Consider the following 16374-nt stretch of genomic DNA (forward strand, 5'->3'; position numbering starts at 1 on the left):
TTGCAGCCATAAAAACTCAGCTGAACAGTGCCAGCAAGTCAGGTCTTACTTTATCATTGAGAAAGGTTGGCTTGTGTTTGCTGGTGAGTTTTTTCTGTGTGTGCCCCCTCCCTTTTTTTCTTTGAAGAAGAGCTAGGCGAGTGTACTTGCAATTCTTGCTTATGATTCCAACCTGAAAGAGGAGCAGCCCTTCATGGAGAGAGATGAAAGACACTAGGAGTATTTTTCTTACATTCCAGTGTAAGCAGAATAGCAAAGTACATACCTGAGAAGTTTCCAAACACAACATACATCTATTTACATATTTGATTTCAGTTCTGATACATGATAACCTGGGATTTCATTCAAAGGATCCTGATGAGGATTTGAAAGGAGTGCTTCTTCCCTGAATGTTCACAAAATAACTGCTGAAAGCTGAAGGACCTTTTGTTGGCAAACTAAATTCATGGAGAACAGGAGGCGGAGAGGCTGGAGACAGTTTTCTTGTGCTGAAAATCCTCTCTGTGCTCGCAAGTGTGGGGGTAAATTCCTGACCCTTTTGAAAGCAATGGGAATTTTTTGTTGGTGACTTCAATGGGACCAAAACTACACTCAGGTTTCGGAGAGGCTTTGGTAACTCTATAACTTGTTCTAACACCTGTTGACGGATGCAGCAGCTTTCCTGTTAGCTTGTCGTGCATGTTGCCAGCAGAAAAGGGTCTGTCAGCTCCTGTTGGGAATGCATGGTCATGGGCTTGCTACAATGGCATCTGACACATGAGCGAGGTACACATCGGAAGATGTGTTTTTCTCTCTCACTATTAAAAACTTAGTGTTGCATGAGCAGCGGTGAGATTACAGGGGGTTATGTTTGAGAGAGTGAGCTGTTGTGCTTTTTCTTTACCCCGTATATTTTAACCTGCCGCAAGGTTAAGATTTCTTTGTTGAGAAACAAAGATAGCAGTATGGTTTGTGTTTACATTCCCTCTTGGCTCCTTTGCATGGCAGGCAACATGTAAATACGACTTTGAGAAGAGGAGAATTGAGGTTGGACCTTCCAGACTTTCTAAAATGCGTGGAGATTTGTATATGCTGAAAGATGGTCCGGAATGGAAAAATCAGCATTTGCTGCTCTCCAGAATACTCCCAAGTAATTAGGTTTCTCCAATTAAGCATTGCTCAACGGCTCAAAATTTAGACCTGAAAATAGCTCTCGTGATGCAGCAGTGTTGTTCGCATTACCCAGCCCCTGCATTTCAGCATGGACGAGGGGAAAAAAGCCAACAGCCTGGAAGGCTTTAAAGGCATGCAGAGAAAAGGGTCTGGTGAGTTCACATGAGGGGAATTTTTCTTCAGGAGATTCATTTTCCAGCAGCCTTAAAGGCAGGGGCAGAAAGTGTCCACTGAGCACTATGCATCTGAAGGGGACTTGCAGGTGTTGCCACCCTTCATTTCCAGCTAGTCCAACTTTTGCAAATAGCCTTTCTTAACTGGGAGAGAAAGATCAGGCATGGGGCTCTGCTGCACGTGCTGCTTTGTACTGAGAGGGGCCATATCCTGGGAGGGACTCCACGCTCCTTTTTAAGAAATAGGAATATTTGGCAGTGGTCACACCAAGTCTGCCTGGGTTAGAGTTTTGGTTTTGTTTTCCTGAAAGGGACCGGACAGTTTCCCCTTTCATTTTAGCCAGAGGTTTCAGCAATTTCAACCAGCTTTTGATCCTCCTCCAGCTTCAGACATTTGGATCCAGGCAGCTGATTCGAGGCTCAGTGCTAAGTCTGTTTTTGCTACAAGTTAATACTTGGAGAATTTTGTTTTATAGCAGAAGCAGTCTTCTGGGCAGTCCTCGCTTTCTTCAGAGTTGCAGAAGAAAAGTGCACCTTCTTAGCAGCATTCAGTCTTAATCAACGGAATGCACTCTCACGACAGGAGAGTTTGTAAAGGACGAGGATTGTGGCAGTTGCCTCAGGACTGCCCTGTGGCTGTAAAGTAGGAATAACACAAGTTTTTGCCATCTCTGTGCTGATTTAGCTTAGCATACATTTGAAGATGTAAACTAACGCATGCAGTCTGTAGTCCTTACTTTCAGGTGTCTTCCCATATGTTCCACAAGTGTCTCTTTTTGGTTCAGGACAGCCTGCACGGTCAACTGATTTATTCCAAAATAAATCATGCGGCTTGTATGGAAGGACGATGCACTGAGGTTGGTGTTTCCTAAGTATTTCCCAAGCCTGAAACACCTTCACATTTTCTAATCTTCTTTTTACATAAGCGGCAATGGGGGACAGAGGAGGCACAGAGAGTGCATTAGAGTGGCATCTCTCCAGAGATACACCGCAGTGCTTACAGCCTGACCCTGAAAAGGGTTATTCTGTGAGCATCATTTTTTGATTGCACACAGCGTGTCTTTTGAGAAATGGGTTCATTCTTGCTGCTGCGGCTCTGACAGCACATTGCGTTGGTGTGATATTTGTTCTTTAGTGGTTCAGCTGAGAACAGTATAGGAGCTATCACACTGACACCCAGCATGGACCAGTGGACCAGTATGGACTGTATGGACCAGTTAGATGAAGGCTGGAGATGACATGTGGGATGAAAAGAAAGCAAGGGAGAGGAAAGATGCATAGGGGATTTTTCTGACTTTTCTTGTTTTTTGGTATGGCTTTTTTCTGGGTAGCCCAGTGGCTTGGCCTCTAATCCTGCAGATGTGTTTTTTTAATCATGGTTATTTTCCACATATGTGGCTACGTTCCGGCTCACAGACTGACAGAATTTTTGCTTTAGGTTTTTGGGCAAAGTTAGTCGAGGAGGCAAGATTTAAGGTCATGTCTCAGCACCCAAGGCTGGGTCTAGCTGGCCAAGAGAGATCCAGCTCTATTTCAGTGCCAAAACCCAAAACTGATTTTCAAAAGATCACAAGAACAGTTAGGCCCTTTGAAAATCAGGCCAGAAACATTCAGTTGGAACTAGGGACATTTGGAAAAATTAAAAAAAACAACAACAAAAAAAGGGCCTCAAAATACTGGGTGCTAAACACTTGAAAATCTGGTCTAGTCTTTAAAGCCTGGCTTAAAGCACAAAAGAGGTTAACCCCTTTCTGCTTGTTGCACGTTAGCATTTGTAGCATGGTCTGGGAAGGGAAGCTGGGTATTTCTGTGGGAGCCTGCGCCCACGTTAACTCTCCATCCCCTTGCATCAGGAGTGTGAGAGGCAGCAACGCCTCTCTGTCATTCACAACAGAATGATCGCGTGGACTTTGTCTGAGGCTTTTGGCCATCTTAGATGAATCAGAATGCTCCTGCAGTTTTTCTCTTTGGTATTAAATTTGACTCTCCTTTGCCTTTTGGATGATGGAATAGCTGCAGACCTTTTTGAAGAAGGGTTCATTTGGGGGATCTGTCATAGCCCAGACTTCTTGGCTGCTGGTGTTGCACCTCACAGGAGGTGAACAAGCATATGCCATGTTGGCCTAGCAGTTTTTCTTCATGTGGCTCCCATAGGAGAGGGGGGAGAGAAGTCCTAGGTGATTGTTCAAAATAGATATTTTGTCTTCCTTCTTTCTAGCTGGAATGGGTTGTGTAGTTTTTTTCAGGCTAAACGGTGTTTTGGACTGAGCCTACGAAGACTAGTAGCTTCATGAGAATAATTGTGACAGGGTGGTAGAGCAAGAAAGTCCAATGGTAAAAAAGATTTGAATGAGGGCTTTCTGGCTGATGAGATTCACTTAAATCAGACAGTTCAGTGATACAGGAAAATAACAGGCCGCCTTACATTAAGGAACATCCGAAGTCAGTTTCAGCTGCAGCATGTAAACACAGTTGAGATTGAACTTGCAACACGATTTGGCCTGGCCCAAGGAGAACAATTACAAAAAAACCCAAGAGGTTTAAAATGGGTGGTGTTACAGCCTTAAAACAGCAATGGTAGCTTTTCTGGCAGGGTTCGATGCCCACTGTAGTACTCATCCAGCTCCCATGTGCTAGTAGAGATGAAGTAACACAAATTAGGGAGTATGTAGTAAGATGCCCTTCTCTTTGCATCTTTAAAATGACCAGCAAAGCCAGGACTCAACCCGTTTTGTACCAAGAATGCCATGCAGCAGCTTTGCTACGACAACACCAATGAGTTGAGTTTTATTTTACTTCTTAACTCTATGATTCTCCAGTGGCTAATTACACTGTCTCAATGTCCTTACCATGCCAGTTGCATTTTGACCCAGAGATAACGGCAGAATTTTTTCACCATTACAGAAATCAAGAGTACAAAATAGAATTACATAAGAATGTCAAAGTCCATCAAACTGCAGGCAGTAGCAGTATCTTGAAGGAATTCATTATTTGGGTAACTGGAAACCAGACCATTGTGCTGTTGAGGTCATAGCTTTGGCTAGTTGTCTTTTGCTTCAGGCTTGGTGAACCAGTGAGAAAGTAGCAGCAGAACCAGAAGGCCCTTGTCAGATGTTAAAGTAAGGAACATAATAATTTCATAAACAAATCTTCAGAAAATTCCATCTTTGCCTCACTGTACCTCACTTTTCAATCTGGAGAACATCCTGGGGTTGTTTACTTTCCATATGTTGTCGTAGATCTTAGTGTGTTTTAAAAGAGAGATAGCAACCGGTAGGATATATGTCACAAAATCTGGTAATTCTTCTGTTCTAAACCCGTGCCCACCTACACCTTCGCTGGTGCATGTTTTGTGGATGTGTGGAGTTTGACAGTGTAGGCAGTAAAAATAAACCACGTATTTGTGTTGTGTGTGCGCTGCCACGTGTCTTTGAGCGCTCTAGAGTCTGCTAGTGACATTTACGGAGTCTTTGTAGCCAATTTATGGCATAATAATTACATGTATGAATTCCCTGCTGCATGTCAGGAGCTCAGTGGGTCATCATTACAAAGAAAAAGTCAGCTAATATAGGAAGAAGTTACTGAAATAAGAAAACATCTTCAGGATTGGCTTCTGTTAGCATAACTGGTGAAAGAAAGTCATGTTTAAAGAGCTGCAGCAGGAGTCCCTGTAGCAGTGAGGTTTTTGTTTCTTTGGTTTTTCTCCAAGGAGAATCATCTCAGGACTCTAAAATCCATTGTCATAGTGAAGCTGTATTGAGGCTTCCCCGTGTGACTGCAGGGACAGGTCCAGGGGTCAGTATCGGTGGTAAAAGAGGGAAGTGGTTTCAGTCTTCAGTTGTTCTGATGCTGAAGAGGGTCATCCAGCAATTGGATCCCCGGCCTATTCTCTTTCTTTCTGATGAATAAAGCTCTGTCCTCCATCATATAGGTCTGTCTGTCTCTCTTGCTAAGTGTAGGCATATCTATATGCCATAAATACCAAGACTGAAGCTATCAGGGAATGAGGAATCATGAACCATCCACTCCTCTTTGAGATGGATTAATTCGGTATCTAGAGATCGTTCAGTGGAAGATACCTAGCTGCCAGTTTCTGGTATGAGTTCTTCACCAAAACCAGGTGCAATAACTGAACACGTACATCGTGTCTTGCATTGTGCTGTAGGTGCACACATACCCTGTTCTGCAAGAAGAGCTGCTCCAGAGCTGTTAGGCCTCAGCTGAAAGCCTTATCCACCGTGTTCCACTGTGTTCCCAGCAGATTTTTTCTGGCTTGCAGTGCAGTGTCCCTCCTCAATAGCAAATAGTTGATCACAGATAAAGGTAATTGCTCATGGGCAGCTTTGTAAGTAAAAACTGGAATATTAGAGTAAGTCTCTTACACTGCTTTTGTATTGTCTGACTTTGAAGCTTTGCTGCAAGAGGCTGGAAGCGATGTCTGAGCAGAGAGCAGCCTGAGTGTTTCTGTCCAAGAGCACTGATTAGCTAATGGCTGTGCTCATAACATAATGTCACAGCAGGATAGGGTTTCAGAGCTAATGGAAAGCTGATGTACAACTGATTTACCTCTAAGGGCCAATCCTAGTTCCCAAATATAACCTGTAGGCCTCTGTAATTTGGTTCACTGTATCTGTATATCCCCTTTCATTGCAGAGAGGCAGTTTCCAGCAGGATTCTGCAGTCACGTCAGGGTCAGGAGGGGTGAGCAGAGTAATTATCTGTGGGCTTTGGGAGCCCAGATGCATTAAACAAGTTTCTAATTTCTTGGAGAGACTTTCCCTGGAAGAGAGGAGAGGAGAGGATTTGTGACCCGAGTGTGCCCGACAAGAAGGATGGGATCCTGCTGGAAAGATGTGCAGTTTTAGAGCTGACGAGCTGCCTGTCCTTCCAGCAGTCTTGCGCATGCTGCTTCACTTACGACATCTGGATGTCCTTAAAGGCAGCCTGACCCGGCTCGTGGCAGGGACCTGTATGTTGAGCAGAGAGTAAAATTCACACAGGGGGAGAAACAATGTCACGTTATGCTGCTTGTTACAAAAAAAAAAAAAAAGCAGGATTTGCTATCAGTGAGCTGAAATCTAAACAGACTAAATGGTCCTAATAGTTAGAGGGGTTAGGGAAGCTTGCCAGAGCGTGGAAAGCATAACAACTGCATTTAATAACAATCAGGCTACTCTTATAAATATTTGCATGTGCTGCTTCAAAGCCTACTACATGGTCATTCATGTACTGCAGTTAGAAAGACGAGGAGGGGAAAAAAAAAAAGAGGGCGAGAAGAAAAGGGCGCTCCATGTTCTGTAGCTGCTGTAATAAAGAATGGGCAAAGCACCAGAAAGAAAAGAAAAGGGAAAGGAAACCCTCCAAAGTTTAATAAACACAAAAGGGAATAAAAATAAATCTTTGGAGCATTTATTACAAGCCCTTGATGGAAGGATTAGATTGAAGCTCTCAGCCTTTCCAGTGTGGGTGTATGTGTGAAGTCGGCCTGTCTGGCCTCTTCCAATGCAAAAAGAAAATTTGTTTACATTTCCTAAGTTGGGTTGCGCATATAATTGATTTTTTTGTTTGTTTCAATAGCAGAAATAAAAATTCAGAGGGGGGAAAAAAGCCTTGTTTGGATGCAGTTGAATTTAGGCCTTTTTCCTCGCCAGAATGGAAAGCCCAACTCTCAGAAGAGCGGTGTCAGAGTGTTTTGTTTCTTCTGAAATGTCAGTACAGACAGTACTTGTGAGGAAAGCTGTGGAAATGCACGGCTTAGTTCATCAGACACAACTGTGGAAGGTAAAAGTGTCATCCTTTTATGTAGGAGATTCCTGACTTGGGAAACGTCTCCAGCATGAAACAAACTCCTTCCATTCCCACTTTCGGTTTGAGGGAGCTTGTCTTCCTCTCGCTCTCCTCCCAGGACCGATGCCTGGGGCTTTATGAGCTGTTTTGGATGGGCAGCCGGAGGATGTGTTCAGTCTCTCCTGTTGACGATGCTCCAACCTGGAGCAACACTGCAGACTGTTGAGTATTTTGGGATAGGTCTCCTGCACCCCTCCCATCGGTGCTTTTCTGCTCTGTCAGAGCAGGGCTGCTTTCTGTCCTAGTTGCTGGCACAGGAGCTTAGAGGATGCTGGACATTGAACAAAGTCAGTAAGAAGCATAGAAACCACAGTGTCCTCCTGCACTTAAACACTCACACACCAGAGTACATTTTAACCTGGCAGTTTGGACTGTCCTGTGTAAAGCAGCTGATGGAAGTTCAAGCTCGTTCAAGAACAAAAAAAAAAAAAAAAAAAAAAAAAAAAGAAAGAAAAAGCTAAACTTGTGATGCTCGGTGTTCACCAGGCTAAAGGGAGGAGGAGGGGTGCTGCCTTCACCTTCTCCAACTGTGTTTTGTAACTTTTGTCTCAACTGCACTGTGATGATTGTGGTTATTACGATCATTACAGCTGGAAGTCTTCAGTTTTTTGAGAGCTGAATTAATGAATAATTTAAAGATGATAAAAATGGAATCTTTCATTGCATTTACCATTCCCTCTCTCCAAAACAAGAGAAATCTGTGTTTTCCTAGCTACAGGAAACATATTGATTTAATTCCACTCATTAATGATAATGGTTCAAAGAATAAGAGTCTAGTCTGCAGCAGGGTGACTGTGTTTGCAGACTAACTTGGTCAGAGTCATCCTGGCATCTACTGGAGTCATTGGGCCAAAACCAAAGGGGAGTCCAGAGGTGTCCAACTGAGTCTGAATTGATACAACTGTCAGGTTAAGGTGGAGTCACAAAGAGAGATAAATTGCAGCATCTGAGATCATTTAAAGGCTAATCCAAAACCTTGTAGACTCCATAGGGTTCTTTCTATTCCCTTAAAGAGAGTTGCAAGTCTCAATTCTCAGTCTTAATGCTGATTAATTTTCACATAAACCCCAATTCTGCAATCAGATGTTCTTTTTCAGAGGAAGGGTTCCAGCTAGTAAAAAACCCTATTTTTTTTCAGCTGTCCATGAATAGTGCCTTTTCCTGAACTGGCTTCTTGTGGATACTGTCGTGAATGATAGACTAAAGAAGTCAAATTTCTTGTGTGGGATTTGCAAGATATAAAACTATCTTATAAGAGAGATAAAATGTCTGTAAGATGGGAATTTGTTTTTATTCATGGTGGGTGTCCCACACCTGTCTTCCAGTGTATATACTCATTTGCTGTGTATACGAATGCACATACGCAAACACAAAAACATGCATATTGAAAAAGTATTCCTTCTCTATGTTCTTTATATATGAAAGAGACAAAAAAATGTAAATGCAGAGTTGGTTCAGGAAAATCCATTCAGATACATACTCACAGCTTTGTAATACACAGTGTCTAAAAAATAGAAACTGAAAAGAAAGATGACAAATATAGCACAAGAAAGTTCTAGAAATAAGTTAAAAGCTAACTATAAATCAAACTGATAGTTAAATAGGACTTTTCAATCTGAAATAAAGTCAAGGTGGACAAGATTTGTCTGTGCCAGGGCAAGTGGCTGACTGCTAGTTTGGCTTGTCCACAGGGAATGAAATTGTAGGTTGATGCTTCAAATAAAAGACACGGAAGGACAATTTACAACTCATCATGGAAGCATCAGTCTTATATATACATATTACTATGCCAGTTTATATTCCTAGTAGGATTAGGTTTGGCTAAAGAACAAGTAGTAGTCTTGGGAGTTTCCTGTAGCAGAAAAAGAAATTGATTATTTCTCTCCTGAATGAGTATGTAATCTCTGAACTTTGTAGCTTTTACAAGAATTTGCGAAATGTATCAAAATTAAGATCATTGTTATATAAAGTTAAGCTTTTCTCGGAAGACCTTCGTTTGTTATTTTGAGAGAGACCAGCACTAATGTGTTGCTCATGGGAGAGAGGAGCAGTTCTGGTGCAGGGGTAATTTGCATCAATTTTTCTTTGAGTTCTCACTATAAGATTGTAGCAATTTCCTGTCAATAACCCTGGTAGGCAAGAATACTGATCATGATGCTTTGGTGTTTATTATCAAGCCCTGCAGATGTGAAAATTTGAGAACCTTTATTTTGTTTCTTTAATTAAATGGGATCATAAGGAAGCCTGGGGCTTCCTGTTCGTGTTTATACCTCTTATTCATTTGACCATACTGAGGGTCTGCTTTGGGAAGTACTCTTTCAGAGGATTTTTTAAAGTATTTTGCAAACTTGTAATGCATCTGCAGTTGGGGCTGAGATTATTTCTTTATTGTCAAAGATTTTCTCATAGCTAGGGCTATTTTTAGGAGTTTTTACCTTATAATTTAAAAAAGAGTTTTTTGGCTCAATTATATAGAGAAAGCATGTTTGTGAATTTTGTGAAGACAGAATAAATTTGCTTTATTCCTTGTGTGACTGACTTGCACTTGGTATTTATTCTGTAGTCAGTTTGAATTTAGAATTACTCAAAGAGCTAGAACAAATCAAGTTATTAAATGCGTGACTGCGAGTGGTGTTGCCTCATATAGCTGGGACCTGCTGCATTGCTCAGAAGTTCTGGTAACAGTCTAGAAACATTAAATATTTGGAAGAAGGTCTTGAAGTTATTAATATGTCTTACTGATATGAAAAAATATTAAGGATTTATTCCAACTGCCTTTAATCATTAGTAGTTAGAAATAAAGGTAAATGTACCGGACTTGGCTTCTCCCATCTCTTTACATAGAAATGATAACTTGTGAGTATTGTGTCTGTTAAGAATTAGGCACCTTCCAGAAGAAGGTACTTTATTTGCCTGATAGATGCCTGGATTAACGGCCTGGATAGCTGAGGGAGGCGGTGGAGCAGGAGGCCTCTCTGATTCCAAACAAGGCCCCGGGTCCTTCACGGGAGCCGAACTGGCTGTCATCTCCTGCCCCCATGTGCCACATGGCTAGCGGGAAAAACTTCGCGGCTTGTGATCACTGACTGCAGTGCTGCTGCTGGTCTGGCCCTGGGAGAGGCCCACGAGCATTGCTTCCGCCGCGGAAAATCCCTCCTCCTCCGGCCCCCCAGTACGATTTCCCTCTTTCTTCTGTTGCTTTCTCACAGAATCACACAGAATCACACAGAATAATAGGGGTTGGAAGGGACCACTGTGGGTCATCTAGTCCAACCCTCCTGCTGAAGCAGGGTCACCTACAGCAGGCTGCATAGGACCTTGTCCAGGCGGGTCTTGAATATCTCCAGAGAAGGAGACTCCACAACCTCCCTGGGCAGCCTGTTCCAGTGCTCCGTCACCCTCAGAGGGAAGAAGTTCTTCCTCATGTTCAGAACTTCCTGTGCTTCAGTTTGTGCCCGTTGCCCCTTGTCCTGTCACTGGGCACCACTGAAAAGAGCTTGGCCCCATCCTCCTGACACCCACCCTTCAGATATTTATAAGCATTTATTAGGTCCCCTCGCAGCCTTCTGTTCTTCAGGCTGAACAAGCCCAGCTCCCTCAGCCTCTCCTCGTAGGGGAGATGTTCCAGTCCCCTCATCATCCTTGTAGCCCTCCGCTGGACTCTCTCCAGTAGCTCTTCATCTTTCTTGAACTGGGGAGCCCAGAACTGGACACAGTACTCCAGATGGGGCCTCACCAGGGCAGTGTAGAGGGGAAGCAGAACCTCCCTCATCCTGCTGGCCACACTCTTCTTGATGCACCCCAGGATCCCATTGGCTTTCTTGGCAGCCAGGGCACACTGCTGGCTCATGGTTAACCTGTCGTCCACCAGGACACCCAGGTCCCTCTCCGCAGAGCTGCACTCCAGCAGGTCCGTCCCAAGCCTGTACTGGTGCATGGGGTTGTTCCTCCCCAGGTGCAGAACCCTGCATTTGCCTTTGTTGAACCTCATCAGGTTCCTCTCTGCCCAGCTTTCCAGCCTATCCAGGTCAGGCTGAATGGCAGCACAGCCTTCTGGTGTGTCTACCACACCTCCCAGTTTGGTGTCATCAGCAAACTTGCTGAGGGTACATTCTAACTCTTCATCCAGGTCGTTGATGAAGAAGTTAAACAAGACTGGGCCCAGTACTGACCCCTGGGGGACACCACTTGTGACCAGCCTCCAACTAGACTCAGCGCCGCTGATGACAACCCTCTGAGTTCTGCCATTCAGCCAGTTCTCTATCCACTTCGCCGACCACTCATCCAGCCCACACTTCCTCAGCTTCCCTAGGAGGATATCATGGGAGACTGTGTCGAAAGCCTTGCTGAAGTCAAGGTAGACAACATCCACGGCTCTCCCTTCGTCTACCCAGCCAGTCATGTCATCGTAGAAAGCTATTAGATTGGTCAGGCATGATTTCCCCTTGGTGAATCCATGCTGACTACTCCTGATAACCTTCTTTTCTTCCACTTGCTTGATGATGGCCTCCAGGATAAGCTGCTCCATCACCTTTCCCGGGATGGAGGTGAGGCTGACCGGCCTGTAGTTCCCTGGGTCCTCCTTCTTGCCCTTTTTGAAGATTGGAGTGACATTGGCCTTTCTCCAGTCCTCGGGCACCTCTCCTGTCCTCCAGGACCTCTCAAAGATGATGGAGAGTGGCTCAGCAATGACATTCGCCAGCTCCCTCAGCACTCGTGGGTGCATTCCATCGGGGCCCATGGATTTGTGGACGTCCAGATCGCTTAAGCGATCCCTCACACAGTTCTCCTCGACCAAGGGAAAGTCATCCTCTTTGTAGGCTTCTTGTCTTACCTCCGGGGCCTGGGATTCCTGAGGGCCAGTCTTAGCACTGAAGACTGAAGCAAAGAAGGCATTCAGTAGCTCTGCCTTCTCCGTATCCTCCGTCACCAGGACACCCGCCTCATTCAGCAGCAGCCCCACATTGTCCCTAGCCTTCCTTTTGCTGCTGATGTAGTTGAAGAAGCCCTTCTTGTTGTTTTTGACATCCCTTGCCAGCTTCAATTCCAGGTGGGCCTTGGCCTTCCTCGTCGCATCCCTGCACGCTCTCACCACGTTTCTGTAGTCTTCCTAAGTGGCCTGCCCCTCTCTCCACATTCCATGGACCTTTCTCTTCTGCCTGATCTCTGCTAGTAGCTCCTTGTTTAACCATGCAGGTCTCCTGCCTCCTTTGCTCGATTTCTTTCTCAGGGGGATGCATTGCTCCTGTGCATGAAAGAAGTGTTTGTTAAAGAGCGACCAGCACTCATGGACCCCCCTGCCTTCGAGAGCCCTGGCCCACGGGATTCCTCCGAGTAGCTCCTTGAAGAGGGCAAAGTCAGCCCTCCTGAGGTCCAGGGTTTTGATCCTGCTTATCGCCGTGCTTCCTCCACGCAGGATCCTGAACTCAGCCATTTCATGGTCACTGCAGCCGAGTCTACCTCCGACCTTCACATCCTCCACCAGTCCCTCCTTGTTTGTTAATACAAGGTCCAGCAGCGCACCTTTCCTTGTTGGTTCCTCCACCACTTGCATCAGAAGGTTATCATCGATGCTCTGTAGGAACCTCCTGGATTGCGCCTGCCTAGCTGTATGGTCTTCCCAGCTGATGTCAGGGTGGTTGAAGTCCCCCATGAGAACCAGGGCCTGTGACTGTGAGGCTGCTTGCAGCTGCCTGTAGGAGGCCTCATCAACCTCCTCCTCCTGGTCAGGTGGCCTGTAGTACACACCCACCGTAATGTCACCCTTATGAGCCTGTCCCTTAATTCTAACCCACCTCCACCTCCGTTTTCACCCGGTCAGAGAAGAGGAAGCCTTTCCCTCGGTTTGCACGGAGGTTTTTATCGCGGCCGTCGGGCCGCGTCCAGGCCCCTGGGAGCGCGGCTGAGGCGAGGCGAGCCCCGCCGGGCGGGGGCGGGGCGCCGCGCGGGCGGTGTCTGCTCGCGCTGCGGGGCGGGGCGGGGCCGGGCGGGAGGGGTCGGCGCTGGCGGCTGGGAACGGGGGGGGGAGGCCGGTTTGAAACCCGACTGGTGCGTTTGGCGCTGTCACTGGAGTCCTCTTCTGTAACTGGGTTTTTCTGCTTGCCCCCCCGGTGGGTAGCGAGAGCTGCGTGCGTTTCTGGCTTGTACTGCTTCCAGGTGGTGGGGATTCGTGTGGTTCTGTCCACGGTGTCTGCTGCCCGCTTGGCTTTTCCCTCCCTTTCTTCCTCCTCTGCTCTTCCCGCCCTCGCCACTATAACCAGAGTGAACATTTTGTTCCAATAAAATCCGTTAATAACAGAACGCGAAACAAAATCTGAAGCCGGCCAGTTTGTGCTCCGTATTCTGGGGGGGAAATGGGCTTCAGAGGACACGCAGGTCAGATGAGTTGCTGCCACTCGTCGTCTTAGCGGAGCCCCGTGAGCTCTGTGCGAGTCGGAAGGCATTTCCCAGATACCGACTGCTGTGACTTCTTTTCCCACCCGGGATTTTCCACCAGTGTGTTGCAAGAGGGGAGGTTTAAATGCACAACCTGAAACAGAGTTGGAAATAGTTGTTAATCTTTATCAATATGGTAGTCCTATAATCAAACACATGTGGGGTTGGTGGGGTTTTTTATTAAATTGTTAATAATATTAAATTGGCTGTTGGAAACTGAATCATGTAACAGATATTTCCCTTACTGAAGCTGTCTTGTATTACAGTGTTTGAAGGAACAACATATTTTATTTAAAAAAAGATAATAAAATCACACTGCCTTCTTGCAGATGCCATCCCACCGAGCTATTACAGCCTTTACTTCCGAATCGTCAGATTTGACGTCTCGGCGATGGAGAAGAACGCCTCCAACTTGGTGAAGGCTGAGTTCAGGGTCTTCCGCCTGCAGAACTCGAAGGCACGGGTCTCGGAGCAGCGGATAGAGCTGTACCAGGTACGGTGGCACCTCGCACGCGGCGGCTCCCCGTCTCTCTGCAGCAAACCCCTCTGCTACCCATCTAGCAGGTGGAAGAAGCTGCGGGGAGAAGCGGATGAGTCCTGTCTTTCCAAAGGAGTCTCTTAATTCCCGTGCTTTTCCAGGAAAGGACTTTATTCAAAATCTTACAAAGCTGAAATGTGCAAACTTTTTCTAGCAATTGTGCCTCAGGATTCCAAAGTTTCAGCATGTAATGGTAAGTGACAGAACAAGACATCAAACAAGTCATCCCCAGGATCTCTGTCTCCCAGCTCCTGGCCTGTACTGTAGTTTACATAAAAGTCAAATTCCTCTCTCTGGCCTGCGTTCAGGAGAAGCCTGTTAACCATCCCTCACAGAAATTACGTTGTTAATAACTGAGTTTCAAAGCTTAGCGGTTTCAGACCTGGCTTCTGTGTAGTGGTCTAGGGACTGAGGCGAGGGAGTGGACAATTCAGAGATTGAGAAGTGAGGAAGAAAATGACCCTGTGACTCTCTCTTACTCCTGATTGTTGATAGGATTGTTGTCATTTAATCTTTAAAGCCATTAAAGTCACTTACATAGACTCCTGAGAGACACTGCAAACAAAAGGGGCTCGACTCCCAGCAGTTTTATACTGAGTAAAACTCATGGTTGTTGCAGCAGTCCAGCACTTGTTCTGCTGAAAACCCTGCCAGATAGGATACCAGCTTGTAAAACAAAGTGTATTGAACCCCTCTTTAGCTCTGTTTTTGCTGCCCTCATTAGCTGTGCCTGAGTACTGCCCTGGATTTGCGGCGCTGTAGGGTCTGGTTTGGATGCAGTAAGTGCAAATTTGCGTTAGTCTTCTCCCTCACTTTCAACACGTGCCTTTTCCTGCCTGGTCTGGTCCAGGGCAAGCCAAACTTGAAGCAGAGAAGGGGGAATTTGGGTTCACATGCTGAAGTGATAATGTAACCCAACCTTAGAGGCTGACAGCAGGAAAAGGCACACTGGACTGTGTAGATGCTGTTTAAATGTAGGGAAGCATGATTCCCAATTGAACATGGTGCAGGTCCACAGGTGGTCACTGGGTGCTTGGCTTCACGACTGTGGCCTGGCTGCCTTCTGTCCCAAGGACAGGCTGGCAGAAAAGTGGAGTAAGTAGTGTGTCATTTGTTAAAAGAAAAAGCTAGGAATCTTTAACGAGAGTCACTGTTGTCATCTATATATAACAGCCATCACAAAGAATTACACTTGAGTCCCTGTGACGCTGCCCCACCAGCCTGTTGACATAATCGTATGTTCTGGCATGACCTCACTGTTCATACTTCCTAAAAGGAGTCGATGGCATCTCTGGGCTTTCCATTGTTCTGCTTTTGAGAGTCGTTGGTCAGCCACCTGAAGGCAGTAGAGCTGCGGTTGCCTTAGCTTGGTTCATTGCCTTTCCGTGTTTGAGGAACGTGGGACACAAAGGGTTCAGTGGAGAAAGGGCCTTTGCTTGGCTGGGATTTTGCCTTGTGATGAGAAACAGCTGGAATTTACTTGAGAAAGCCTGACTCCAGCAAGCCTGTGCCCATGGAAATGACTGACACCTGCATCCAGAGCAGGTACATGGGTCCTTTAGATAAATATATAGCTGGTGAGTAAGGCAATTTCTTTTTTAGGCTGGGTGGGGCATACTGAGTGAAGTGTTAGGTGAGTAATGAGTGCAGGTTATTGTAGGATTAGGTCTTTTCTCCACCAAGTAACAGGCAAGCCAAAGGCAGCAAGCTCCGAGCATGTGTTTATGCCAGGCAGATTTTAGTCATGTTACTTTGCTCCTTGGCCTGTAGAGAGGCAAGCTGTCTCTGGAGCATTTCCCTTTCAGAGCACCCATTAAAATGATAAAAGCTGTCTTTTAGTTCCTCTCTCTGTTTTGCTTCTTAGAAGCTCCTGTATCCTTCTTCTGCTGGTTGTTTTTCCCCCTCTTTGGTCATATTTAGTTGTTGCAGTCTTGTATGCAGCTCTCCCCAAAACTTTGCATGTAGGTATTGTCTTAGCTCTGTGATGCTCAATCTGAACTGCATGAGTTCCTTTCCAGCAGCTCTACTGCAGGAGCATCAGAGTCCCTAAATACTGATACATCTAATCTCTGTCGCAACGCGTGAGGCTAGCATGCAGTGTTTAACAGGAGAAGCAAAAGCAGGGAGAAGTCGAAGAGGAGGATCTGTTGTAGGACAGCACTGTGGGAAACATCCTAAAACTTAGAACGTGAATTTTAGAGAGGAAAATCTAAGGAGCTGAAGCGGGGG

General features: G+C 45.7%; 1 protein-coding gene across 1 annotated transcript in view; it reads left to right on the plus strand.

The window, feature by feature from the left end:
- TGFB2 (transforming growth factor beta 2) overlaps positions 1 to 16374 on the plus strand; it is a 69603-nt gene that overhangs the window by 32185 nt on the left and 21044 nt on the right. The window contains exon 2 of the mRNA XM_009932814.2: positions 13937 to 14100. Within this exon, the coding sequence (XP_009931116.1) occupies positions 13937 to 14100 (164 nt within the window). The remainder of the gene's footprint in view (positions 1 to 13936; positions 14101 to 16374) is intronic.

This window comes from Opisthocomus hoazin, chromosome 2, assembly GCF_030867145.1.
Source record: "Opisthocomus hoazin isolate bOpiHoa1 chromosome 2, bOpiHoa1.hap1, whole genome shotgun sequence".
Classification (NCBI taxonomy): Eukaryota; Metazoa; Chordata; class Aves; order Opisthocomiformes; family Opisthocomidae; genus Opisthocomus; species Opisthocomus hoazin.